This window comes from Melanostigma gelatinosum, assembly GCF_949748355.1.
Source record: "Melanostigma gelatinosum genome assembly, chromosome: 1".
In the NCBI taxonomy this organism is placed as follows: domain Eukaryota; kingdom Metazoa; phylum Chordata; class Actinopteri; order Perciformes; family Zoarcidae; genus Melanostigma; species Melanostigma gelatinosum.
The window spans coordinates 28,286,300-28,298,663 of record NC_136634.1 but is presented as its reverse complement, the minus strand read 5'-3'; the positions used below and the strand labels follow the sequence as shown (position 1 = coordinate 28,298,663).

The 12,364-nt window shown below is 42.9% G+C and overlaps 1 protein-coding gene across 9 annotated transcripts in view; it reads right to left on the bottom strand.

Annotated features, from left to right (window-relative positions):
* LOC306777494 (cytoskeleton-associated protein 5-like) overlaps positions 1 to 12,364 on the bottom strand; it is a 79,562-nt gene that overhangs the window by 28,061 nt on the left and 39,137 nt on the right. For all 9 annotated transcript variants that reach the window (XR_013771994.1, XM_079268635.1, XM_079268640.1 and 6 more), the window contains 11 exons: positions 9,722 to 9,893; positions 9,489 to 9,621; positions 9,199 to 9,371; positions 8,126 to 8,230; positions 6,296 to 6,385; positions 4,607 to 4,771; positions 4,349 to 4,477; positions 4,061 to 4,225; positions 3,795 to 3,896; positions 3,080 to 3,190; positions 1,895 to 1,987 (listed from right to left, as the gene is read on the bottom strand). Coding sequence is in view for 8 of the 9 variants with exons in the window: in XM_079268635.1 (XP_079124761.1) it covers positions 1,895 to 1,987; positions 3,080 to 3,190; positions 3,795 to 3,896; positions 4,061 to 4,225; positions 4,349 to 4,477; positions 4,607 to 4,771; positions 6,296 to 6,385; positions 8,126 to 8,230; positions 9,199 to 9,371; positions 9,489 to 9,621; positions 9,722 to 9,893 (1,438 nt within the window). In the remaining variant the exon portion in view is untranslated. The remainder of the gene's footprint in view (positions 1 to 1,894; positions 1,988 to 3,079; positions 3,191 to 3,794; positions 3,897 to 4,060; positions 4,226 to 4,348; positions 4,478 to 4,606; positions 4,772 to 6,295; positions 6,386 to 8,125; positions 8,231 to 9,198; positions 9,372 to 9,488; positions 9,622 to 9,721; positions 9,894 to 12,364) is intronic.

Genomic DNA, 12,364 nt, shown 5'->3' with positions numbered 1-12,364 from the left:
TTATCCCCACTTAAATGAAACATTTTTAATGGCGGCAGATCAAATAAGGATGAAATCTGCAAGAAAAAAATAAGCTCCGTTGGTTTCCTTTTTATCGATACCAGTTTTGCACCATGTTATTATTGTGTTCTTAGTAGTGCTGGGCAAGTTAACACGTTATTATCGCCGACAATTATTTTATCTCACGTTAACGCATTTTTTAAAATGTATTATTTTGAAAGTCTGTTGCTCACTGGCTCTGAAAACACAGACAGAGGGTCACAGGAGGGGCGGGATGTTGCTCAGGCTTGGCGCCATCGCGCGTCTCAACCAATGAGAGCATTTGGGGCGGGCCTAAGACTGCTGCAGCCCTCACATGAACCGGGAACAGAAAAGAACCGGCGGGGACAGAAAAATGGAGAAAGGTACCGAACTCTTACAAGGACATCTTCATTATAAATCTATTCCACACGGCGGAGTTGACAGAACCAAAGTTATTCGCCACGAAGAGGGCTACAGTCGGAGCTACATGTCTAGAGTGTATTGAGAGGGACCCCTGATCATGGTTATAACACAACAATTAATAACTAACGCTCTTTAACAGGGCAAACACCACGACAACAGTTTGTGGCACTAATAAGTGTACATTTATAGAATGACACCGCCGAACGGCATGCTGGGTACAGCTCGCTAGCTAGCCCACTAACACAACAGTCTGCTAACAGCTGGGAAAGGCTCCGTCGCTACAGTAACGTTACATTAAAGAACAGAGCGATGCAGGATGAACAGAGACAGACCGGAGACCCACCGATGGAGTCTGTGCCCAAGAGAGGAGCTGCGTCTGCTGTTTGGAAGTGTTTTGGTTTTTAAAAAATCCAACGTAGACCAAAAGACTATATATTGCAAAGTTTGTCGAGCCACTGTTGTTGACGCTAGTGGTAACATGAGCAACTTACTCCATCACCTCAGCAGAAAACATGTTGGAATACCAACAGTGTGATGACGGCCGTCGGATTCGAGGTCGTCAACCGTTAACGTGAGTGAAACAGTGAAGCCGAAGCATCAGACATCGCTTGAAGAGGCATTTGCTCGAGGCACTGCTTAGGACAAGAAAAGCAAGCGATGGAGCGACATTACGAACGCAATAATGATCCAGCTCTGCAAGGACATGGTCCCGCTACAGACAGTCGCGAAAGACTCAGAGCAATGATTAAAACACTGGATTCAAGGTACGTCTTACCGGCAATACTTCAGCCAAACTGCTATCCCAACATTATAGGAACAAACGAGCACACCCTCTAGCAAGCAAAGCCTCCATACATGACATTAAAATGTTTTTATAGCATATGTACTTCTGACAGTATAAGCCACTATGAACCTATATAAAAACACAGTCAAGGAAAAAAAAAAAAAAAACGTGAAACCACCAAAATCTTAAAAAATACCGTGATACACATTTTTGTTCATAGCGCCCAGCACTAGTATGACCCATAACATGGATGATATTTTGGGTGTTGATGGAGCAGCTACAATGTTAGCAAAACAAACTGATCGATCCAAACATTCAGAAAACAAGGATTGAACGAGTTGTTTGCTTGTCGTCTTGCGGATAGACCTGAAAAAGCATGAAGTCAGACTTCTTACAAATAGGCTTCATCTTGTAGTAAATTCGGCCACCTTCTGATGATCATAAACCCAGGTATCACAGCAGACGGTTTGGTATTTGCCCATCCAGACATGTTAAGGATATCTGCCGGCTGATCAGCTGTACCGTCTTAATCAGAATATGATGATTCAGGGGAGAGGATCTCTTTTCTCTAAAAACATGCTTCCTCACAATTAAGAGTGACAGTCAACCCCAGCCCAGACCACATGGCTTCAGGAAACAGTCTGCTGCTGGACCAGAGACACGTACCTGGAAGTTGGTCTCCTTCCAGCCTGGTTTCTTGGCCAGCATCCTGACTAAGGCCTGGCAGGGCATCTCCGCCCCATCCATGGTCTCAACAGCCTAGAAGCATACATCAATCCATCGATTATTATTACTGCATATTATTGGATAACACGTCAGCCTTTTCCACGGCTCCAACAGTCTTCAATATGAAATGTAGAAGTTTTAGCATTTCACACAGAACATGTTCATAGTTATGCGTTCAATCAATGAGTTTCTTCAACAATTGATACTTTGATGACATTAAAAACTTTACTTCAATATTCACTTTAGTACCCTGTAGGGCAGGGGTATTCAATTGAAATTCAGCGAGGTCCAGTTAGAGAATACAACAGGTCCAGAACTGAATATCTGTTATTAAACCACTTCTTTCAGCTCTATTCTCAGCTCACATCTTTGTTGCAGTGAATTCATGCGTTAGGATTTTGATCTTAGATTGTTTATTATCCGACTTCATTTTGGATGCGAGTGGGTACGTTTGCTCAAAAGAGTTTGAGCAAACGACTTTGTCTCATAGTGGCGCTTAACATTGCTGCTTTAAATAATCCTCATGGTCTCTGAACACATGAGACACACTGGTTATGAACTGAACACATGAGACACACTGGTTATGAACTGAACACATGAGACACACTGGTTATGAACTGAACACATGAGACACACTGGTTATGAACTGAACACATGAGAGACACTGGTTATGAACTGAACACATGAGACACACTGGTTATGAACTGAACACATGAGAGACACTGGTTATGAACTGAACACATGAGACACACTGGTTATGAACTGAACACATGAGACACACTGGTTATGAACTGAACACATGAGACACACTGGTTATGAACTGTCCGTGGGAAGAATAAACATAAGAATGTCCATTCTTGGTTAAAGGCTCTGGTCTAACTGTCCACTTTTCTCTTTTTGGAGAACACAATGAGAAATGTATATACTTCTCAGACTATTCTGTCTCTCCTGTGTGTGTTTATCTAACTTGGGTCACGATGCTTACGGGAATACACACATTTGATTTGTTGGGCAGCATCACGTGATGTGACGGGCAAAATCATTTTCATGCAAACAGATTAAAAAAAAATGTATGAAATAATTAGTCATGAATTAACACAGTCATCAAGGAACAAAACACTTCACCCTCTGGAACTCCTCCATACTGGCCAGTCTCTCCTTCCAGTTGGCAGAGTCCAGCTGCTGTAGACAGGAGGCAGGCAGTACAACCGCAGCCCGCTCTTCACACACCTCAGTCTGACATCACACACACACACACACACACACACGTCATTAGAACGTCCAACAACAATGTACTGATAAAGCCTAAAGTTGGAGCTAAATGGTAATTTACAGTCTCCTTTCTAGTTCCACGACCACTCAAAGCACTTCGACACTACATGTCATCATTCACACACTGATGACAGGGGCTACCATGCAAGGTGCCACCTGCCGATCAGACTAACATCTACACACTGGAGGCACAGCCTACAGGAGCGGGAGTAAAAAAGAAAGAAAATTGACTCTGACTGGAGGAGCCGGGGATCAAACCGCCAACTGAAGGACAAGCTCAACCTCTGACCCCCAGCCACCCTGGTGCTCAACATAATAGACTCTGTTCAATGCAGACATTGACTTGTCAAAAACAGCAGAGGCACACAGCTGTAAATAGCATTAACAACGGCTCCTAACTACGGACCCCTCTACACTTCCAGACACTCTGTAGACATTTTTTTTTTTAAACTTGAGGATCAAGAACTGCATTTAAAAAGTTTGAAGACTTTTAAGGAACTGCAGAGACCAGGGCTGTGACAAAAGCTTCAGCAGCAAAGGAAAGGAAAGCGCATGCACGCAGACTTACCGAGAGTTCGCTCTCGGTGAACTCTTTACTCTCGGGGTTCTTCTTGGTTTTTCCACCAACTACAGAGGTTGGTTTGGCCTTCTTCGAAGGGCCTGCTGACGACTGCAGAAAAGAGCCAAAACGCTTCTAGTACAACAGTAGACCCTTAATGCGACCAAGTTATCGGGTCATGATGTCCATAACACAGCAACATTGGGTAGAACCAGGGGACAAAGTTGTTTCTGGAGTGATTTTAGTTTTCTATATGTGCATCACCCTGAGCATACCTTGCTGGCAGCACCAGTTTGGGTCTTCTTGGGTGGGGCAGAGGATTTAGGTGGAGCTTCAGCGGGGGGAGGAGCTTTAGCTGCTGCCTTCTTTCCCCCCCCTTTTCCTCCTCCTGCACCCTTCTTTGCTCCAGGGAGCTCCACTTTATCAGCAGACTCCTTTATCTGTTCACATGTGGAATAAAAAAAAACAGTGGTCAGCAGGACAGTGGTAAGCAGTTCACTACAATTAAAATGGGAGCTTTATCCTTGTTTGAATTTATTTAACCGTCTTCTAGTGGTCCTTACCTTGTCCAGTTTGAGTTTATCCAAATCAGCCAGGAATGGGTTTACGGCTTTCTCTCCCACCACTTTCATGGCCGTCCCCAAAGCTTCGAAGGCGGCATCACGCACCTCTAGAGCAGAGTCATTCACTTGCTGAGACGGTCAGAGAGAAAAGCACAGGTATGCCTTTTAAAGATGGCAGTTGAAATGACATCATGTACAGCATTACCAAGAGGAAAGGGTAGTGGACTGTTGAGACATGTCCAGCCAGCAGACGAGTACCTTGGTGAGAGCAGCACAGAGTGGTTTGAGGACACTCTTGGGCAGCGTGGCCTGTGTGCAGTGTCTGAAGGAGCGGGCCAGAAACAGAGCGGCCTGCTGCTTAATGGAGGGGTTCTTATTGTCCATCACACTCAGACTCTCCTCCGACAGGTTCTGAAGAGTGGTCTGGAAAAAAAAGATGTCACCTTAAATATGACATTATATAAAATTACAATCCATCCAATTTAGATTAGGGCGTCTTCTAGAAGCTTGTCTGGAGAGTCAGTAGAGTGCTCAATAAGAAACACACGAGGTTTACATAAAAGCAGGAATGTTTCCATTTACTGCACGGTTAACATGATTAAAAGGATACAAGTATGCCTAACGAAAAAGGTTACCAAAGTAAAAACACCATTGTGTTAGGCTGTTCTTCAATCAAGTAGTGATGGCTGATGTCACCTACTGCCGGTGACATTTTAACCAGTTAAAGCAGCAGTATTATTATCAATTCATAATTTCTTTCATTAAATATTGTCCTCTGAGGAAAATATCTTAGGATTTTAGGTCTCTCCAGGCTGCCAAAGAAAAAAAATAAAAAATAAAAAATAAAAAAGCAGCCTGAGTCTTCATTTGATGCTCCAAAATCAAATCAAGGTCAGAGTAAAGGCACTACAGCAGTTCCACTGATCCAAATCCTGTCGAGAGATCATTCTCTGTGGAAGTCGTGCTTAGAAATTATGTAAAATATATATCATAGAACAATGCAAACACAGCTGCAGATTTATGCATGCATGGCAACTGAATAGGGGTGTAACAATACGCATATTCGTATTGAACCGTTCGGTACGAGGCTCAATAAGTTTGAATAAAAAAAATATATATATTTTTTTTTAAACCTTTATTGATGAAGAGCCACATTCACTCAGGTTTAGTTCAATTGTTCATACTAAAATGATGATGGAGAAGCTATAAGTAACAACACTACATAACATGAAGGAGCAGTTTTTGTTTTTTATGCTTATGTGTTGCTAAGAAGACACCCCAGAAGATGGGTCACTCAGGTATAGTTCCATCATTGTTCAAAGTCAAAGAATAACTTCATGATGTTAGTTGTAATGAACAAATATATTTTAAAATCAAGTACATTTCTCTGGCATTTATAGTTTTCTACTGTACCGAACCCAACCGTGAGTTTTGTGAACCATTACACCCCTACAACTGAACCATGTCAACATCGGGGAGCTCTGATAGAAAGTTGTTCTGAGCTAAAGGGAAATAGGAGTATGTTGAAATCATTTTCCAGAACACTTGACTTTTTCTCTCATTTCCATGTGTTTTCAATGGCTGGAAAATTGAGCGACTGTTCCACATTTACCAAGATGCGTGAGCACCCGGAGTTTGACGCCCTTCATAACACTTTGTGTATTTATGTAAATGATAAGAACAACCAACCAAACTGAAAACAGAGCAGAAAACACACGGACATATTTGAAGTGAAATGACAAAAGGAGTAGAGATTTTCAACTGTACATGTTCAGGCTTGTGTAACATAGAGCCACACAGACACTGAGGAGCGCTATCGCACACTGACTTTCCTGAGCTGGGTTTGTCACAGTAACCAACTCCTCCATTACGCTCATTAACATTTCATTGGATGATTCAAGAAGAGCTGCTCACAAATGATGAAGTCAACTTAAGGACTGAACTTACAGTGAGGAAGATGGCATCACTAGCCTCCTGCAGGGCCAGGACCACCTGAGGCTTCTTTTCCTTGAACTTCTCCAGAATAGTTGGAAGCACCTAAAAACACAACCAATCTAATTCAGCACTTACCAAGGATTTGGGTACATGGAATAGAACTGTCATTTGCAGTGGTGGGCCATCAGGGCCAGCAAGGCCTTCTCTGCTGGCCTAGACACAATCACAAAGTTCTAGCTATTTTATAATTTCATAAATATACTACATGTATTATAATTTCTCTTTATCTTATGTTCTCATTGCACAGCTCCCGTCTTCCTCAGTTGCTCTGCTTCCAGTGCAGCTTGTTTTAAGTAGAGCTTTTATCCAATCAGATCTCACCTCTGTGTCTCTAGGTAGAACAGAGCCAGAGGCCTGCAGACTCACAAGTGCATCCATGTGCACTTTAAGTGAATGGGGACGATATTGTTGATTGTCACAGTGTTCAACCAATCAGATCTTTAGTTTGACGTATTCTTTGACGTGTCAGAGCTGCTGGCCTACAAGGATAAGGATGTTTCTTGTCATCGTACGAACATACAACGAAGTAACGCGCCACGGTCGCCCAATGGTCGGTTGTATGAATTTGTGGTTACTTGTAAGTGGGTTGGGTGTAGTTATGCGTGATACATTGACTGAAAGAATAGTTTCTAAAATGTATTCTGAGTCATTCATTGATTAATTTCCTGTTGCAATGGTAATTAAACAAGGCAATACAACCATTGTATTCGCTACATGTCTCTCTCAGTGAAACACAGAGCATGTGGTGTACCTTGAGAATACATGCTTAGTTACTACCTGTAATATCAGCGCGTATATTCATATTGCGACGTCTTCGGGCAGTAGCAGCCACACAGTCAACATTTCCTGCGGAATTTTCTCGTTCATATATTATTATTTGTAAAACTTGTTTTTATGAAGATGAATTTTTGTTTGGTTTTATATGTGATCGGAACCATTGTTACATCCAATGTTGTGCTGGGGACATATTTAGTCGGTGCTAGTGTTGCCAACTTTCTCGCAACATCTGGCAACTTTCCAAACGCTCTTGGTGACTTTTTTTGTCAAACGCTACTAGTGACAAATCTGGCGACTTGTTCTGGTGTTTTGACTCTGACATGAAAGCACGTACGTTCTGCCCAGTCGTGAACGAGCAGCGGGTGCTGCCGTGAGCCGCCCCAAAGCACTCACAGGCGGTTACACTCACAGCAGCCTCGCGCTGCTGTCCCAGCTGCAGGCAGAACAGAGCGGAGACGCACTCTCAGCGTATTCATGCATCTGAACTCTGCAGTTAGTATTTATAGACGTTTAGGTTCATTTTTACACAAAACGAATAATAACCGTAGCATCATGAGGTTATTCAGCTGCAGGACAGCAGTGAAGGCCCAGGTATGAAATGCACGGCCCACCACTGGTCATTTGTTCACGTGACCAGTTAAATGTGTTGGGAACTGGAAAATAGTATGAACAGCCAATCTTAAATTCCCATGTAGTTTGTATATCCTGAATGGTATCGGTATTATCCAATATAAAGTTATCTAATGACTACACCCATTTCTTTCCCACCCACATGAATGCAGCACCAGCATTCTGCTTTCTGGCAGTGTGTTTGAAAATGTTAAGAAATAACTCGTCTCTTGATTTCATAAATGTCTGATAACCACTGTAGCCATTTTCTGTCAAATGAAAACAGCAATGCTCATGAGTTCTTTGTTCCAATTAAACCCATTAGTTTCACTGGAATTCATAGAGGAAAAAAAAAGAAAAAACATCATCATAGCATAAAGAGATTGCTTTACTTACTTGTCCTGCATACGTTCCAAACTTCTTGCTGAGACCAGAGGCCAGTGCAGCACGACATTTAGCTGCCACTGACACCAGCATCACATTGGCATCTTTCCCCACAACCTGAAACATAAACCCAGTAAGTCTTGTTATGCTGTGTTCACACCAAAAGAGACGCAAATTTATTGCGCGAGGTTATATATGAAGTCAATACAAAGACGCGAATGGACGCAACATCGTGTCAAGAATGATGAGAAATTGGCGAGACGCTGTCAGCATTAAGATTCTCCTCCTGTCATCACTAATGTCGCTGAATCAGAAAACTGAGGAACAAAAATACTGTAGTCGAAGGAGTTCACCCAGAGCTCTAAGATACCTCATATTAGTAGAGACCAGACGAAACTACATGTATAAATGCATGTGTATGAACCTTATGGTACAAACAATGAAAACAACACTGCTGTATTTACGCCTAGATGACGTTATGTTCAGTGTTGATGGAGCTGCTACAATGTTAGCAGAGCCTAGAATCAATCGATCCAAGCTCCATTGAGAAAACAAGCATTTTAAAAGTTGTTTACTTGTGGAGAGAACTAAGAAACATGAATTCAGACTTTATTTTGAGTTCATACAGCTGTAGTACACAGCAGACATGCGGCTTGCTAGATAGTGATTACACCACATCTGGGACTTCCACAACAAGTACTAAGCAGAAATAGTGGTCATTTCGTCCACGGTTGATGGCAGAAATAAATGGCTTAGTTGATAACGGTTTCCGTGGAGATCAGCCACGCCTCCTCTCCGGCTCATCTAACACGAATGACGCCAAAGAGCAAATAAAATAAAACTGATATTCGTTTTCAGTCGTGCTAGTGTGGACGGAGATCATTTCACAAATCATGCTGAAAGGCCCGTGTGGACGGAGATACAAAACAGTGTGTGTGTGTGTGTGTGTGTGTGTGTGCGTGTGTGTGCGTGTGTGTGCGTGTGTGTGCGTGTGTGTGCGTGTGTGTGCGTGTGTGTGTGTGCGTGTGCGTGCGTGTGCGTGTGTGCGCACACAGGAGTGTTTCAGTAGCAGAATCTGAATTCACCAAGGCTACGGCTTGGCCAGTTAACACAGACTTCATGCTTTGAAGGGTTGTTGAGTAATCTACGTAGTTAGAAAAACGTATTATTTTGTCATAGAAGTCTTTGGGTATCTTGGACAGAATCTCCACAGCTTCATAAGGATCCACTGCTGCCACTGTTTCCACCTCATCCTCTCCTGAAAGAGGAACAGAAAAAGAGATTGCAGCAGACCGTCACTCTAGAACCCATCAACATCAAAGCACAAATTTGTATGCAGAAATCTGTTAGCTGTTAGCTACCTTCTTAAACCTACCATCAGACGGTTCTCCTCCCTGGGCTTGTTGCTGTTCAAACTTTGCCTTCAGGTCCTGCTGTGAGCGCAGGAACCGGGTGTGCTTGGGAGGAGCTGAAGGCAGCTTCACCCACTCCTCCTCCAGCTCCTTCAGCTGCAGGGACAGAGAGAAAACAAGCATCATTTAGTTTAACTTGATGTTCACAGCTGAATAATAAAAGGTGGGCAGGTGTGTGCACTGATGTGTGTCCCACCTGTAGAGAGTTAATATTTTGCAGTGGTGGTCTCAGAGCATCTCGGATCCATTTGTAGATCTCTACAGCAAGCAGCTTGACTTCATCTCGCACCGCCTTCTCTCTGGACTCAAACTGCTTGGACAAAACCTTCACTACAGGCTTCAACGTCACTATCTTCGATCCAAACTCACTGGAGGAAGAAGATGAGACCGAGAAGGGACAAATGGTTCGTAAACATACTTTACACACATGGAATATTGTCTTCAATTAAAAGGAATTAAAGGAAAACAGTTTGTCTGAAAAATTGAAATTGTGTTACACCAGGACCATTGACAAGTATGTCAGTATGTTCCTTTCATATTACTTTACATCAAATAATATAGTCTGTCCATCATTCAGCCATTTTTTAAAGGTAAAGTTTGCCAGCGTTAAAGCACTGTGTTTTCAGTGCTGATGGTAAATGTAGTCCACTGAAGCTATATTGACAGAGAAAGCCGACTCCTGCTCATGCCTACATGTACCAGGATGCACTACACACAAGCAGCTTGTTAGTGGCTCTCACTCAGTCTTCAAATATTGCCCTGCTGGTCTTGGTTGTGTTTTCCAGTTTATCTTCGGGATCCTGAAGACGGTCTCCAGCACACATCTGTCCCAGTGAGGAGGAGAACTTCCATGCACAGCAACGTACACAAGGACCGCTCGGTCTGGGTTCTCGTCTCAACAGCTTGCAGTAAAAACGGCCCACGCTGACATTCATTAATGATAGTCGGAATAAACACACTCAAATCTACACTGTTTAAATTCTTATCTATAACACCCTCTGCACTCATATTTTGGAATGCCATAACAGAAGCGAAGAGAACCAGGACATTTATGAATGGCTGCCAAAGCTGAAGTAGCACACAGTTATTAAAGAAGAAATGAAAAATAATAATAATGCATTTTATTTGGAATGCACTTTTCATTTTTTTTAAATCTCAGAGTGCCACAGAGCCAGTACATAGTAAAAAAACAGTTAAAACATAGTTAAAACATAGTTAAAACAAACTATAATAAAAACCAGTGAATGTACAGAAACACAAAATAAATAACTGACAGTGATTTAGGTCAGAAAGGCTTTCCTGAATAGAAAGGTTTTTAGGCCAGTCTTAAAAGAGACCAGTGTCTGTGTTGCCCTTAGGTGGTCAGGGAGACTGTTCCAGAGGCGTGGAGCTGCCGAGCCAAAGGCCCGGTCGCCCATGGTGCGGAGCTTGGTGCTGGGGACCCGGAGGAGCGAGCGGTTTGAAGATCTGAGGGTGCGGGTGGAGATTTGGGGTGTGATGGAGTCTTGTACCGTACTTTTCGGACTATAGAGCACACCGGCATATAGGCCGCACCAGCTGATTTAAAAAAAAAAAAAAAAAAAAAAAAAAAGAAGGTGTACCTAGATAAGCCACACCGGTCTATAAGCCGCAGGTGTCCCCGTTGAACAGCAAGATGCTTTTAACAGTACTAAAGTTGTCTTCTTCTCGGATCATAACATGTTGCTAGCTTCTAAGCTAATTTTAACATTACGGCCAATGGGGAAATGCTAACCGCGATTAGCATTAGCGAATATAATATATATTCGTACATCTTTTCATGCAGACACTTACAGACTAAGGTCTCTCAAGGCTACCAAACGGAAGAAGTAAAACGAAGCAGCGTGTCTTCTCATTAGAATCTGAAAGCCTTGAGAGACCTTAGTCTGTCTTAGCGAGTCTGACATCTACCTACCGTTCATGATGTGGTGTGTTCAAGGATCCAAATGCAGACTCAGAGCAGCAGTTATATTGCAAACCAAGATTATTTATTTCTCTCACTCAAAAACACGCACACAAAAAACGGTAATACGTCAACTAGGAGGCGTCTCCACGCGCTCTGCACAGGTCCAAGCCGGGAAGTAGCTTACGGTACCGGTAATCCCTCTGATCCGAGCCGGAAAGGATCGCTATTGATCGCTGCCGCCGTCGTCCTCCTGTGCACTAAAACCATCAAAGTCCTCTTCTTCAGTGTCGGAATTGAACAGCCTCAGAATTGCTTCGTTCATACTTTCAGTCAATCTTTCGTCAGTGTCACTTTGCTATTCATCCGCCATATGCTCCATGGTGAGACGGCAGAGAGAGCGCCATACAGCGATCATAGTTCGTCGATTGTTGGCCACAATTGTGGCAAATCTTCTAGATATCTTCCAGATATGATCTTAGTTCATGTATAATTGTGTTTACAATGGCTGGTATGATGATGTTGCAGACTTTTATTTTAATATGTCTGGACTATTTCCGGTATTTTTCTCTGTGACAAATGCTTTCAACAACACGCTGAATGCTACACTTTTCTAAACATCGTCCTAACGGGACCCAAATGCAAACTCAGGACAGCAGTCTTATTGCAAACCAAGATGATTTATTTCTCACTCAAAAACACGCAGGATCGCTATCGCCTTCGTCCTCCTGTGCACTAAAACCATTGAAGTCCTCTTCTTCAGTGTCGGAATTAAACAGCCTCAGAATTGCTTCGTTCGAGCTTGCAGTCCGTCTTTCGTCTGCACCCTCAGTGTCACTTTGCTCCCGAGGCAAATCCGTCCCTGAGCTTGCCTGTCCTCATTGCGCTGTCGTCTTCATCTCGTAGTAGTCCAGCCTT